Raw genomic sequence first — 16,859 nt, forward strand, 5'->3', positions numbered from 1 at the left:
ACACTTTTACTACTGATGCTGATAGCTAGTAATGAGGTGGAAAAGACATTAAACGTCCTTACTGCAGCATGGACCGAGTACTTAAAATAAATGGTTGCAACAAGATTTCACCGCATGTAGAAATACAGTTGCTGGCTATTTCAGAGAGAACATACAGCAACACTGAAGTGTCAGTAACTGCAGAATATTAGCACAAATAATCAAGTATTCTGGATATCAGAACACAGCTAAGACTACCACTTGTACGTACATTTGTAACTTCAGATGCTTACCTTGAAATCTATCTCGGGGTCTTTACAGCAGGAGACACAGTTTGCAAGCAGTATTACCAGTACTGCCAGAGTACTTATGGACAGAATCACAAAAGATGAGGAAATTTCAGCTGTAGCTCCTTCTCCTAGAAATAAAGATATATGTAGTATTATATAAATATGTTTATCATTTTATGAAGTTCCTTCAAAATATATTATCCGTCTGCTTTTCTTTAAAAGATGGAGTTTGAACATTTAACTCTGTGGATGGGATCAAAAATAAGAGGAAACTGAACAGAAAGAACATACTGGTAAATTGTATCTCTGCTCTGCCATCTGCTTGCACCACTCTGGACTTATCTGATTCAAGCTAAGAGATCACAGGCAGCGCGATTTACCAGAGCAGGCGATGAACAGTGATAGTCCCAAGCCTCAGGATTCTGTTTAAGTCAACAAATTTATATAGATACATAACCACAAATATTAGAGATCCGGTCTTTCCGAAGACATCTCCCATGAGCCAAAACACCTGGGATACCTTTTATCCTGAGATAAAAGGCAGCCAAAAGAAATCCTCACTTAAACTGCGTACAAATTTAAAATGTATTACTCTAAGACAGTACTGTCTCTTTCAATAAATGCATTCACAACAGTCTGCCAAATATACAAATTGCTTCCGTAACTGCAGTGGATTTAATCAGCTCCACCCCAATTTCTATTTCTTGTGATTCATTAGGTGATTTGTCTCCATTCCAAGAGACATGACCCTTAACCATTTTGCAAACACACTTCCCAATAATTTTCCAAAATTTCATATAGAAACATTCTACAACACATTTTCTACAATTAAGTTGGGTTATTATTACTCAGACAGGATCAAAAGCTTCAAATGGCATTTTAAAAAAAAAAAAAAAATCTTAAGTCTTTGCTGGGAGAATTAAACCTACTTTCATCCCTGTTTTCATCTTAAGTTGAGAACAAAGATACATAGTTCCCTAGGAGACCACAGCACACATCTTGAGGATTTGGGTTTGTTGTTGTTTTTTCTTTTTAAACAGGTACTGCCACAGAGACTGGAAGACTAGTTGGGTTAAAATATATTTAGATATTACATCAGTGTTAACCAATGTCAGGTGACTTGGATTGGCTGGATTTTTTGGGAACATCTGAGTATCAATGGGAATGCCTGGCAACAGCATAAATGAAGCCTCAATAATAATAATAAAATATACCAGAAGTTGATCACTAGTTAAGGGACATACAAACTTGTCCACCTACATCTTACACCTTCAAAAAAACTACAAAAAGTAATCAAGAAATTTCCAGGAAAAGCTACGGCTTTTCATCACATTCCATGAAACATTTACAGGATATTTACTTATTTTAATTACATGGAAAGAGTAAATTGACATAATTAAAATACTGCCTTAAAAAGTGTTAGCACACTTTTGGAGGATCACGTCTTCCGTATAACAAATTGGAAATATCATCTATACAACAGTAAAAGTTAACCAAAAAAGACAGGTTTTCAAACAAGTCATACTGTTTCTAACTTCCACAATAGCTCTGGCATTCTAACCTCATTAGAGAGCATGAATACTCCATTTCTAGATAATATGTATTGTTCAAACACGGATCAAACCCGACGTGAGGCTGCTCACCAGCTTTTAGTCAAATTTCTGAAGAGGAAAAAAAATAATCTCTGAAGAGGGCTCTCAATAGAACAATTTATATTCATTTAAATCACGTCCTCTACATAACACCCGTGTATTTTTCCATTTGTAAGCATCCACATGAAAAAAGGAAAGGTAACAGCTGATTTATGTTTACTTCCTTCAGATGTTCAGTAACCTTACTAAGTAGGCTGAAAATTATCTAAACCACAAATATAAGCATTTTGTGAAGTCATTAGCTAAATTACTGCAAACAGATGTAATATAGCTTTAGATAAAATATAAGAGATTCCTTTGAATGTCTAACTGAAACCAAATAACAAAAGGTAGCTTTACTACAAAAAAGTAAACATATTAATGCTTACCAGATATTACCAATTAAAATTATTATTTTAAAGACATTCTTTCCAAAACCACCCCACCAAATTTACAAACAGCTTCCTTGTCTTCACCACCAACTTCACTGAAGCAAGACGTCAACTCGCCGCAGACCATCCACTGAACAGACGCAGACTTTCCCCAACTAATAAACACCCATGAACACATCACCACAATTACAGTCTACGTTCCTCCCAGTAGAAGAGCAAGACTCCAGACCCGCTAGAACGTTTCATCCAGTGTAACGCATGCATTTGGGAAAGTTAGCCAAGCAAAAGTAAAGGACTACAGGATGAACTTGGACACCAAGAACGTGTTTTGTTATTCACAGAATGCATTACTAGCACGTCTTGAAAGACTGCTATTCAAAGACTAACTTTAGACCAGATCTTTAAGATGGAGGTATAAAGCACCTCAGCCATCAAGACTATAAAACACTAAAGCAATCAAAACTATCAAACTCTTAGTTTGGGTTTACGGTACACTACAATGTCTCCTTTTCACGCCCATGCAGCTAACAGGAATTTTAGTGTCTTCCCGCTCCCTACAGGAGATGAGCGTTATCACTTCTCATTAGCATCCTCCCCTGCTCCAAACACCATGTCATCTTCTGGATGTTGTTTTTGACCAGCCTCCACTGAAACTTGAAGCAGTTCTTCAAAATTTGCTTTACCGCTTTCAATCTTATGGCTTCTTTTCAAGACCTGACAAGGGGCTTGCACACCGGGAAGTACATCTACTCTAATTATATCAGCTGGTCTATCTCTACCTACAAACTGCTCACCCGTGCCCGTGGGCTACCTATCACACCGACAGCAGCATGACTAGGACATGTATTTACATAAACATTACCACTCTCACTCCAACTTAGGATCTCACTTGTGACCCCCCTAAAAGTTACAAGTTGTCACAGCAAATACAACTAGGATGATTCAAGCTCCTGGTGGTCTTACACCAGTTTTCTGGTTTATTTAACTCCAAATGAGACATAATGAGCACTAACAACCACAAGCTGCATTTACTGTATATGGTAGATACACTGCATGTGTATTCAACTATTTTATATGAAAAAGACAACATATTTTGGTTGGAATTCCTTCTGTAAAGAAAATGGCACATTTATCAATCCCAGAATCTGTTTTATGCAAGTTACACTCTTCCCCATAATACAACCATCTCCTTTAAGTGCCCTGGAATGAACACACACAAAAAGTTCTTGCTGTCCATTATGCTGCTTCCTAACCTCAGAGACCTTCTATAACTCCCAAGAAAAGAAATTGCTGTTAGCTCACACACTTAACTGAAGAAAGAAAATTAAGGTTAAAAAAAAAAAAAAAAAAAAAAAAAAGGAAAGCAAAGATCACCTTTGAAAAGGCAGCTAACCACTGACAGTTCATTAAGAACATGGAAGTCATCTAAACTTCCAAAAGCACAAGGCAAATTTCACATACAAAGTTATAAAAAGATGCTTTAGTACAAGAAAAAGGCCAATTCTCATAGGGATGTTTCTGCAACACTTACAGAACAGCATTTCAGATGACTCATACAAGTAAGAGCTACTTACTAAGAACTGCAGAATCTATCTCTACTTGGATAAACTTTGAAGTCTCTCACATAGCCATTAATAAGGGATATTTTTTAATTTGCGCTTTTTTAAAAAATGTATGTAAAATTATGTCTAAAATGATGGCAACCTATAACTGGGTTAAAATTTATTACAAATGAAGTTATTTTAACAGCTTGCATAAATGCATATTCCATGATGGAAGTCACTGATTAAGTATTGGAGCCGGTGTTTGACAAAGTGCTGAAAAACCTGCTGCAGCATAACCTCTTTTGCATTTTTCAACTATTCCCATCCAATGATTAATTCACTGGAGCTTAGTAAAATGACTCGGAACTGAAAAGGTAGGAGATGTTTGATACCTCCTTTTCTTTGTAAATTGTGAAAGCATGAAGGAATGACAGCTATTTATTATAGGATCCTGACCAAAAAAGCAACCAGAAAGAAATCTGTTCAATTAAAGACAGAGGACCATTTTATATAGTCATTGCAGAAAACAGTTTTCTTTTAATAAAGAACTCTGTTAAAATACATTGCAAATTTAATTAATTTCAATCTAAACCTAGATAAAATCCAGTAAATATCACTCACAATTTCATAGTGAATGCAGAAGTCAAGAATCTTAACATAATAGATTCTAAAAATAGAGAACTTAATAAATTTGCTCAGCATATCATCTCACTTTAAAAACCTGCCTTATTTAATGTAACCCTACGCAGTAACAGCCTACTACATCTTAATATCTATCCAGAAGCCAGAATCCATTCTTTATGAAAGGAACTGTAAAACATCCAAAAAATACTACATCTAAAATGCTAACAATACAAGGCTGCCTGACAGTTAATACAGTCTAGACTACTTTGGTCTGGTATATCCAAACTACTCAGGCAGGAGGAAGAGGCCTGGATTGTATCGCTACTGTATGAAAATCAGCAGGAGGTGCAGTGTGTCTGTGCTACGCCACGGGTTACTGCCAGGTTAACACAACATAATGCTTCCGCAAAGAACTCTGTGCTAGTAAACCTTCCATCTCAAAGTGGCACATAGATGATCCGAAATTATCAACACAGAAAATAAGGTCTGTTTTCAAAACCTCACAGTATTAAATCCTGATTTTATGCTGTTGTTTACCCACTTTTAAAAAGCACGTGGTACCATAAACAATTCAAAGCCCCGGCCAAGGTAGGTATTTCATTAACAGCTACTGAAGCAGATTGCCACTTCATAAGCAAGCTTTACACCGACGTCTGAACTTGAGCACAGCACATCTGAAGTCAAACCCCGTACGCAGGCAAGTACATGAACATGCTCACTGAAAAAACAACGATGGTAAATTATGCTGGCATTCTCAGGATCAAGTACGGACACGAGAACATACACTTCAGTATGTATTAGCATGTTTCAACAGGTGGAAAAGTGTTATTTTCATACAAAGTATATTTCAAAGCAATTTATATAGGTCAGGATTCTCCATACCTTCCCAAGGTTCTTTCAAGTCTACTTTCTTCATAAAATAGTCCACCGACTACCAAATGCAACAAGTAAGCAAACAAAAGTCTGTTTCTTGCTGGAACTGGCTTCCTTCTCTATCCAATTTCCCAGTCTGCCCACAATACTCTCAAATACCCACTTATGTCATCCACCCGTGGCTTCCTTTGCCAACCGGCAGCCACCAGGCAGCGCCATTTGGGACCCGCCGCCTGTCCCTCCTGCGGACGGCAGGCCTGCCTTTCTTCCACTGCCGGGCTATGAAAGGCCACGACGCTTGAACTCTGACTCTCTCCAATTTGGTTCAATGTGATTAATCATGGTAAGGTCTCAACCTTCAAGAAGTTGGGCTAAAAAACACACGGGACTGCCCAGTTCTAAGCTTGGGGGGGAAAAAAAGTAGATGTACATGACAGACATTACTGAGTAGACTACTAAAAGACATTCACTGTCGTGACAGAGGCAGTGCCAGGCCCATATAAATTAAGCATTATTAGGGCACAGTGAACTTCAAGGGAGCATCTGATTTTAAGCTTTCAGCACAGTAGTTGCTATGCGACAACAGTCCCACTGCGTAAGAGCCCCTGTTCTTCCAAGAGCAGCTATATAAATGGCAGTTCTGCACTAATAGCTACAACTATTTCCAGCACAAATCTAGCACTACAGCACTCACTTAAACTCTCTCTTGGACACCCTCAAATTACATGATCATGAACTGAGATGTTACTTTACGACACCAAGTTGGAACAGAGCAGCCTTTAAAATACTAATGAATGACCACATCTAACTTTACTCCTTAGCTACTTCCATGCTATCCTTCATAAACTTCATCAGTTTACTTACTCTGTGTTTAATGAATATTAATGTAACCAGATTAAAAAGTGTTGTATCACCCTAATTTATAGCAGTTTGATAAATATGATTTTAAAAGCTATCCCGACTTTCCTAACTGATGCTGTCATTTTCCCACTTAATTGCCAGCATAGAAGAAAGTGTTCTTGACTCCTACACAGTACTTCACAAGTCAGATTCAGATCATTATCTTTTCCTCACAAAGGGTTTCTCCTGCATGTATTTACTCCCTGGAATCGTCAGAGGCTTGCTACTAATAGGCACAAACCCAATACAGATACAACCAGGCCTATAAATCCTGAAGGCCTATGGGTAACAGGTAGAATACTAACACAAACACAACAGTTTTAGACGCATCTTTTGTGTCACGTCTGATCTGTATGAGAAGGTAAAGCACCACGTGCATTGCAACTCCTGTATTTCACAAAATAAAAAAAAAAATAACTCAAGAGCACATTCCAGTAGTTACTGCATTCCCGTCATCTCAGTTTTTCCCCTGCTATGCTCTATTTAACAACTGAGCCAAAAGCCAGCATAATTTTTGAGAATAAGTCTCAGCAGAAATGTGCGCAGTACCATCATTTAGTTGTGCAATGCTGTATTACAACAGGCTTCAAAATACTATATTAGAACTGCATTCAAATCACCATCAACCTTCAACCAAGACACAACATAAGCAAACAAAAAATTAACACAAGTTCTGAAGGCATGTTATTCGCACTTCAGACATTCCTAAAAAAAAAAAAAAAAAGAATTTTCAGATGAGAGGCACTCCAAATTCCAATCAGCCCTTTGATTTGAACGACCATTACCAGTAGAACAAGAAGAAACATAGAAACAGTCCCAAGATCTCAGATGACTTTCATTGACTTGATGTCCTCAGCACAATGCCAGCACCTTAATGAAACCTAAAACTGTTTCCAAATGCCCAAAGTATTCCAAGCAGAGACTGGAAATGTTCCTTCATTGAGCAAATCCCTAAGAACAGACATAAATAACACTCCTTAAGGGACTTTAATGAGGTTCTCAGTTTATACCTGAACTTTTCAGCTTTCAGATTTTTAGTACTTATTGCCATTCAATGAAAACACAAGTGTTTAAACTTTTAAAATAATAAAAATCATCTGGAACAAACTATTGAAAATTTTATTAATTGTAGAGTTATTTCAAAAGCCTGTCCTCTCATGACATTATTACTACCCGTGTATTGGATAATGCAAAGTTCACAAAACTAACAGAAGTAACCTTCAGTATGGATATTACAAATGTATCGTTACGCAGAAGCACACTATCACCTGATTTTATTTTCCCTTCTTCATTACAAGTCAGGAAAATCCTAATTACTAGATATAGTCTCAAGAAAAACCTCTTAAAGGCCTTAAAACTACAGCTGTCCAAGTCACTTGTACACACTTGTATTTAATCTTTCTGAATACAAGAAGCAGTAATTAACAGTTTGTCAATAAAACTATTTCCTGCCTAAATCTGAATTGTTTTATGCAGCCTAAAACAGTGTCTCACGCTTAGAAAGATGGGAGTAAGATGACAAGACTTTCAGGCATGGTGGAAGAAAAAAAATAAAATAAAATCAAGTCACATACAGGTTACTCTGTTTGCAACATTGCACCCCTCTACTCAACTCGTCCATTACAATCCCTACCTTACCCTAGAACTCTAATGTCGAAGTCCCTCACGGGGCAGACGGGTAGGACTGAAGGCCCAATACACGTGCACGGACAGTTTTTAAAGAAAAGCTGGTGGGTTTTCAGAACCAGTTAATCATCAGAAGCAAGGGTAATGAAGAGAGCAAGTAGCAATTTCCTACAGCGTTTTTCCCCATAAAGCAATAAAAAGGCACTCCTCCAACCCACCTTGTGTTCTGGATACAGCTCTACAGTGACAAAAGCCAGTTTCACAGTTACATGTGCTGCTGGACACCTGACCCTGAAATCATTACTGTCCTGCGCAACAAGTTACGCTACTTTCAAGAAGAAACATTCGCTACTTCATATCACAACTGGATGTGTAACCCTGTATGTCAACAGTCCTTGGCAAATTATCCCAGTTCTCCCGTTTGTCCTTCCGAAGAACACAAGTCTATCCTGCAATCTAAGCCAACACTTTTTCAAACTGTTTTATCCCATGCTCCCCCTAAACACTTTTAGAGCGCGCTTCAAGTGAGCTTCTACAGCTGCTGAAGTCCCCGCTGTACCGAAGGGCGGCCCAGGTTACGTGTCCTAAGGCAGGGCAGGACCGCCTGGGGCAACGCTGGATCCTCTCGCAGTACGGCACCCTCAGAACAACACAGCTCCCATCCTCATTTTTTCTGAGCACACGTCCCGGCCGAGTGTTGGCGGAACAGTCAGTAACTAGTAAAACTGTGAGCTGGTACATTTCTGTCCTTATTCTATTACCCTACAAGTCTTCCCAGTAACGTCAAAGGATTACTCACACAACAGCATACTGCTCAATTTTAATTGGGACTAAATATAGGCTAGTGCTTCAAGTGTTTACAGAGCGAGATCTGTTTGAAGTTTCAGTGTTAGAATCTCATGTTTGCACAGAGGCATCTTAAGACAAGGTAAAAAACATACATGTTAAATAATTACGTATCCTATGCCTTCACGGCAGTGTTTCTGGAAGATCTGGGTAGCACTATAATCTTGCAAAGGTACCGTCTGATTATTAAGTGTCTCTCTGTGTGTATACACACATATATACAAAAAATTCTGCAGAGCACACTTTATTTTACACTGCTAGATGTCGGTTTTGGCAATTAATTCCTGCTCAAGGGCAGTATGTTTTCATCTGCTACACCATTTCTCCAACAGTGAGGCACAGGAATTCTAGATTTTTTATTTTTTTTTTTAATAGAGTAGACCACAACCATTTAAAGAAGCATGAGAAGAAAACACATCGTGGTATCTCAAACCATCACAAGTAGCTGCAGCACAGAAACAAAAACGTCAGTACCTCTTTCTCCCACCATTTGAGAGGAATACAACCTATTAAGATATACTGGTTTTGAAGAGACTAATTTCTTTCTGTTCATGTGAAAGGAATCCATCCATGCAATCTTCATGTGATGGGATTTTCTAGAATCTTGATTTTACAGTAGATGCATTTCCAACTCCAATGTACGACTGGGTTAAGAAACACGGGAAAGAAAGAAAGCAGCAGCATTTTGTCAAAAGAGCTTATTCAGCTCTATTTCTCATCCTGATTCATAGCCGAAGGATCCCTTAGACAAGCAGGCCATAGGACAAACAACTGATTTTGGAGAACTGAATGAGGTCTACAGGCTGAAAGCTTAAAAGCCAGCCCTGAAAAGCCTACTGTTAAAATTTTCTGCAGCTCCTTCGTACCAAAGAAGTCTCAGGGTGCAAAGGTAGTCCTAAAAATGTGACATCACTCTTAAGTCACTGCAGTGATGTTTCCTTACTGCTAAGGAAACTTCTGTAAGTGTAGTAGTGTTGGAGAAGGTGTTACTTTGTACCAGAGTTTCACACTGAAAATCCCTCAGAAGACAATTCCCTGACATAACTTGCTTCGCATCGTCACCTTGCCTAAGCTGTATGTGACGCAGCACCTTGCTACTGGTTGGGCTTGAACTACGCGTGTGGACTGAAACGGCTATCCCAGCACACTTTGTACATTTCTGATTACAAAAGTGTCTACAGAACGCTTCTGGTATCACTGATGTTGCTCCAGACCCTTCCTAACAGCAGTACAATGAAAACAAAGAGTTTATACACAGCAATAAAAGCATGGAAGCTGTTGCAAATAGTATCCAAAACCGTATCCAGCTCCAGATACCAGACGCACACACCAAATAGAAAGATAGACCCAAAATAAAATCTAAGGCTCCAGTACTCCATGTGCTGTCCTTCTGCTGCAGAACTGGAGCATTAGGACTGAAACAGAGAACTATGGATTTTTGCAGCCTCTGGCATTATGCTGACTGAGGGTCTGTCTATCCCGTGCGGGTAAACCACGCGTGGAGAGAGACTGAAACCAGACTACAGCAAGCGTCCGCAAAATCACTTCTATCCACATTTGCCTGACAGTTCTTCAGTAGCCCCCCAAAATACAACTCTTTCTTCTGTGCTTTTCAAATAGAATGTTGGATCTCACTATGTAACGCAAGCTCCTTTTTTATACAGAATCTGGGGCAAAACAGGCACCAACTAATGGGCCCTTTCAAACCAATGACCCACGCCTGATGCCACGACAACATACCTTTAGACCGTCTCCAATCAGTGCTATCTTAATAGGCTGCAATGATACCCGAGGAATTATCAAATACACCCAAACATTCAACATGTGAGAAACACCCTCAGAAAATGACCTCCTCCTATAAGGACGGCTTCAGCTGTAGCAAAGTCCAGACACTTGCCAGCCAGAGGCAGAGAAAGCAGACCAAGCCTGCGAACAAAGCCTTGCATGGAACACCGCTGCAGGCCAAGGAGTCAGGGTTGGCTTCTTACCTCAGTCACAAACTCACAGACAGAAGCAAAAGATAAAAGACAACTTCACAGCTCTAGCTCTGCAATTATTAGGCGTCTGGGACGGAAGCTAGAAAAAGAAATACAGGGAGAAGTAAACAAGTTTAATGCTTGAAAGGAGGGAAGAAAGATAGACTGCTCCCAAGAAAAGTATATACCACTAATTAAAATCCCCACTTTACAAGCACGATTTTTCTTAACTTCAAGTGATCCAAGTCGCTCACTTGCATATGCTTAGAGAATTGCTTTTCTTATTATGTGCAAGTGTCACACACATTTTACATTGCACGAAACCACAGGCCACAACCAGGCCCCAGTCTGACAGAACTCCAAGTGAAACATAGAGCCAAAGCAACTCAAAACCAACAATTTTCCCAAGTGTATCTATATGCTACCAAACCCATCTTGACAAATAAAAAAAAAAGTGACTTAATCTCAAAGTTTTAACTTGTCACCTACGGCCAGCTGACTATACTAGACATAGCTGCCTGAACACCTAGATGCTCCAGACGTCTGTCTCTGGGTATTATACACCAACGCCTAAGCATCTTTCCTGGACTGTACACAACCAAGCTCATGAGCAAGGACTCACTGCCAGGACACTCAACTGGTCCAGGAGGGAAGTCCCAAGACAGGTTCTCAGCACAAATCGAGAAAGCGTGTAGGCACCAGTCCAGCTGCCTCGATTCAACTGAACAGACCATGTAATTCATCACAAATGCAAAACTGAACACACCTGCTAGAAACGCTACCACCTATTCAAGTTTTCCTGTAAAACATGAACGTTTTTGAGTCCCTGTTACTTTGTATTTGCAAAGACCTCCTACAGCACAGATGATAGAAATACTTTGCCTGACCTTACACTCAAACCCTCAATTCAGACTCTCAGCTTTCTTGGAGAGGCAGCTGAATTAATGTCAAGTGTGGAAATCCAAGTCAGAAGAACAGAAGGAGAGCCTGAATGTAAATGTAAAGCTTTAGCACAGTAAAGCAGACGTATCAGATTATAACGCACTACGTTTGGCTGGAAAATACTGCTGCTAACGAGTAGTTCCCAAACGCCCTTACTTCAGCCGCACAGTACTAAAAGTAGAAGTCATCTTAGTCCGATGCATTCAGGTAAAAACACTAATACTTCACACGCTCCAAACAACTACAGCACTTCCTTGGATGAACTACTTTCCACTAGACCTGCTCCCAGCTCTCACCTCCAGTATAAAGTGAAACCTTAAATTCAGAACTGTCACAGTACATATCAGTATCCTCCTCTTCCATTCACAGAATAAATCAAATTAAGTCAGTCAAAGTATTTTTAGCTATTAGCATCTTCACATCTTGTTGTTCCTATATTCTATAATAATTGGTATGAACCCTACCAGGGGAACAGCTAAAGCCTTATTTCCTTTCCCTCCTCTATTTATTGTTGAAAAGGAAAAAAAAAAAAAATTAGAAATATAACCTCAAAAATGCAAGACGAATATAGAACACATCATCAACACATGGCTTCATCTGCAAACACTATGAAGCAATGCTTAAGAGCAGCAGCATCCATCATCTCAACCAAGGCCCTGGGAACTTGACAGTTCCCCAGCCATACAGTGTGCCGTACATCCACAGCAGTTCCACAAAATGCAGCATTTTTGAACAAGGAATCCAATCTAGTCTTGCTAGAACCTGCCCGTCACCACTTCCTGCTTTCCAGCTTTCTCCCCAAAAGAGAAGTTAATTTATTATGGGTATATTCTGGGAACTATTCCGCAAAGTTCACTACCACAACTACAGGCACCTTTCTCCTTTTTCTGTGGATTCCCACCTTTCCTCTAACAAGCTCAGGGCAACACACATCAAAATGTTTCTCCATTGTCAAAGCAGCAACTCTTCTTGCTAGGTGAAGAATTGTGGGATCTGAAATAATTCTGAAACCAGTTACTAATTACTTTATGAAAAGCCCATTAAATTCTTCACAAGTTTGCAACTCGTATGTATCAGACTGAGCATTACGGTGAACTGGAAAAACCGCCAAGGCCCAGAAGAGAGACCATCAGCAATTGCCAGTCCCAGTACAGGAAATCAAAGCAACCTGTCATGGGATACATGAGACAGAAATTCACAATATGGCTGAAGTTGGTTTTAAACACAACTCATGATTCTTAATCCAGCAAAATAAAGTCACAGTTTCATCTTCTAGACAGGTTATAAAATTTGCCTAGTATGACAGAGAAGGTTTGAGACAAAACAGTCTCGTCGTCATCCACTGCTAAGCTACTCAAAGGAAGGAAAAACAAGAGTCCTCGTAGCTTTGTAAGTGGTTACTGCTGTTGTGACGATACAGGGCATGCTGCAGACTCAGTCTGCTCCACTTGAACCCATTTGCGCACATTACTGCACTCAGTAGGAAGTCTTCCCAGCAAAAGCGATGCCAGTGAAACTGGAAAAGGTTCCTTTTGAGGCCTTAAAGGTTTAAATTCTAAATTCTATCAATAAAACAATCCAAATACATTGCTTCTTACTATCTGCCCAAAGATACAGCAGGAAGCAGCAACTTAACTTCCTGGAGTTCGCTGGGTCTTCCATGACAAGATTTGGCACAGTTTGGTAACCTTCAGATAACATCCCGTGTATACATACTTTGAGCTACAATTACAACCGAAGACAACATATAAATTACAACACCTTATTAATTTTGTATTAGTCCAACATTACAACATCCTAAGTACTTCACAGTACTACACTTAACATACCTGATTCAGCATTTAAAAAAAAAAAAAAAAACTACCCCCCCCAACATTTTAATACTATGTCCTACATTTTGTCCAATCAACTTTTCATTCTGAGAACGAAGCTTTTAACCAGTGTCATGGAAATTGTTTTGATCTCCCACCTTTGCAAGGTACATAGCATAGTCCTAACAGCAAAGAGGAATTTTTATTTAAAAAAAAAAAAAAAAGAAGAGAATACTGGATGAAAAGACTCCGACATCTACCTTTAAATAAAGAAATTAACCACCATTTCAGGAAAAGTAAGACAGAAAAGGTGGAAGAGACCCCCCCCCAGAACTGATTTCGCCTTCTTACCTTGTGGCTTAATGAAATTAATATTATTTGGACAAAATTCAAGGATTTCATAAATGAGAAAAGTATCATTTAGCCTCAAAGGAAATACAGGTTTGACTGACAGCTTTATCTTTTTCAGAAGTTTACTTTTATACAAAGTAAGAAAGACCATAAAGAAGGCTGATGGAGGGAGCAACTTACGAACAATTCAGAAATGTTCTTGGGAAGAAAAAGAATTAGGGAAAAAGGCATAGGTCCAAAAATAAAGGAAGTACGGGTTCCACTCCCAGATTTGATTCTTTCTGTGGAGCAGTGGCCAAATTACCCAGTGTCTGTGCTTCAGATCTCTCCTTCCCCACTGCTCCTCCTCCCTGAACATATTGTCTATTTTGGCTGTTCAGCTCTGGGTGTCTAGAAGTGAAGCTCAGTACAAATTCGAACCAAACCTAACAAAATTCAGTCCCAATACAATGTTACGTTTGCAAGTCCCAACGAAGCACATAAAAAAAAAAGAAAACCGAATCAAAGAGATGGTTGTTACCTATCAGTTCTAATAAACCTCTAATCAGTAACTCATACGATTGAAAGGAAATATTTTTTAGTTCGTGCTTTAAGATGAACAGGAAAACAAGCAAGAACATCGAAGGAAGTCAGCGTTACCTAACGTAAGGGACAAATAAGTGTGAACTACATGACTATTTAGAGAGCCGGGGCGGGGGGGAGGGGATGGCACTAATCTGCCCGGAAAGGAGGGAAGCGCCGCCTGCCCGAGGAGCCCCCGCCCAGGAACGGCAGCCCCGGTGACTCACAGCCCAAATAAGAAAAACCACGCCGCGGTCCGCACGGGCTAGAACGGCGGCCGCTAGAGAAAACCGTATGCGGGCAAACCCAGGGGGAGAAGGGGCAGGCCGCCCCGCCTGAAGGGCCCGGGACGCCCGCAGCGGGGTGCCGCTCCGCGCCGCGCCGCAGGCCGAGCCGTGCCCGCTCCGCCGGGGCGCCCGCCCTGCCCTTCCCCGCGGCACGGGGGGGGGGGGGGGGGGGCGACGGGGCTGGGAACCCCGCACTCCGCGCGCTCCACCGCCGCCCCCGCCGGAGGCCCCCGCCGCCGCCCCCCGCGCAGGCCCCGCCGCGCAGCCGCCCCCAGCCCCGCTCCCGCCGCCGCCCCCCGCGCCTCACCTGCACCTGCTCGCGGGAGCGGAGCCGCCCCGCCGCTCCCCAGGAGAAGCGACAGCAGGAGGACGAGCCCAAGCGGGCGCTGGGGTCCGAGGGGCGGCGAGCCGCCGCCCCCCCGCCGCCCGGCACCCCCGCCGAGCCCCCCGCGCTGCTGCATGCCCTCCGCTCCCGGCCCGAGGCTCGGCGCCGAAGGAGGGGCTGGAGGTTCTCAGCGTCTCAGGCGAGCCCCCGCGGCAGCCGCTGCCCCCCGCCTCCGCGGCGCGGCTGCCCGCGGCATCGGGCCCCGCGCCCCTCACAGAGCCCCGCCAGCCCCTGCGGACACTGCCGCCGCCGCCGCCATCTTCCGGGCTACCTGAGCGGGAGGGGATGGAGCGCGCGGCTGACTGATAGCGCAATGCGCCAATCGACCCGCGTCTCACCCTCAGGAGGCGGGATCGCTGGCCGGGACGGGGCTAATCCGTGATTGACAGCCAGGCCCGCCAGTGACTCCGCACAGGGCGAGCGAAGGCTGCGGCGAGAGAACGGTGGAGCGCGTTTGCCAATCAAGCCGCACTCCGGCGGGGGGCGGAGCTCCCCTCGGATTGAAGGCGCGCTCCGCCAACCGGCTGGCGGCACGGCTCACGGGGGCGGGAGCAGGGGGAGAGGCGTGGTCGAGCCGGCGCGCAAGACAGGCGGGCGGAGCGGCAGCAGCGCCCCCTGCAGGCGGGCCCGAGTCCCGCGGAGACTGAGCCGGGCGGGGCCTTCGGCTGCCGCGGCGCCGCCGCAGGCCGGCTCCGAGCGAGGGCACCCGGGAGAAGCAGCAGGCGGCCGAGGGCGGTGGCTCCCGGCGGGGCGGGGGGTGCCGTGGGCCGGGAGAGCGACGCGGGGCGGGAGCGGCCCTTCTCCGCGGGCCTCGCGGTCCCGGGCTGGAAACGAGCCTGAGCAACGGGCGGCGGCGGCAGCGCTCCCACACGGGCATCGGCCCGGCCGGGGTTTGCCGTTCCGCCGGAGTCGCGGCACCGAACGCGCGGCGGCCGCGGGGGATCGCCCAAACGGCGGCGCGGACGCGCAGGAGCCCGTGGTCGGTGGCGGGGGCACGGGGAAACGCCATACGAGTAACGAACTAGATCGCCTTCTCCCCAGTAATTTAGCAAAAAGGCTAATTATGTCAAGATTACGTAATGGCTGTGGTAGCGCAGCCCGCGCGCCCCCGGGGACCCCGCGAAAGGGCGGTCGGCGCTGGAAGCGGCACCGGGAACGCCGTGTCCGGGGAGACATCGACCTCCGTCCCGCTCCGCACTTCTTGTAGGGGAACGCCTCTCCTACCGCAGGGGGGTGCGTAAGCCGAGCTGCGCTCCGCCCCCGACACCCGCTCTGGCCCGAAGACAGTAATTGTGCTGCCAAATGACCCCGATTTCTTGAAACGTTCTAATTAGTTTTTCTTCCGAGGGAAATGTTTTACTTGAGTAATGATAGGGAAGACAATCTCCTCTTTTGTTGTTTTAGTAAACTATTATTAATGCATCATGCTGCTGCTTGTGAATTATTTTTTTAGAAGCAATATACTATAGTAAACAGTCCCCAAGTATTCCATGCCTGGCTGGCTCTAGATTTTATGGACCGGGAAGGCAAAGTACGGTCCTTTCCCTTTAAGTTCAGTGAGCTGTAATATGCAATATGTAACCCTTTTTTTTTTCTTTCCCAGGTACAAACAGCCACCATCTCAATTTAAATAGCTCTGTCCTGATATAAAACTGCTGGTGACAAGCATACAGCCAGGGCTTTCTCCATGTATATTATAAATATCCAGCGGAAACTTCATGGATAGTCCTCCATTCTTCACCATATGCAATGTCCCTCGCTGAGAGCGGACATCAGGGCTGGGGCCTCTGGATGTGAACGCGTCTCCTTCCAGTTGACATGGCCGCAGTTTTTAATGACGT

At 43.3% G+C, this 16,859-nt stretch overlaps 1 protein-coding gene across 1 annotated transcript in view; it reads right to left on the minus strand.

Annotated features, from left to right (window-relative positions):
- The window catches only part of LMTK2 (lemur tyrosine kinase 2), a gene marked incomplete at its 5' end in the record, with an annotated part of 40,703 nt that extends 25,609 nt beyond the window's left edge, over positions 1–15,094 (minus strand). Inside the window, 2 exons of the mRNA XM_082490675.1 lie at positions 273–397; positions 14,941–15,094. Coding sequence (XP_082346801.1) covers positions 273–397; positions 14,941–15,094 — 279 coding nt within the window. The remainder of the gene's footprint in view (positions 1–272; positions 398–14,940) is intronic.
- Between the last annotated feature and the right edge of the window lie 1,765 nt (positions 15,095–16,859).

Source organism: Vanellus vanellus (assembly GCF_965231255.1).
Source record: "Vanellus vanellus genome assembly, chromosome: 14".
NCBI lineage: Eukaryota > Metazoa > Chordata > Aves > Charadriiformes > Charadriidae > Vanellus > Vanellus vanellus.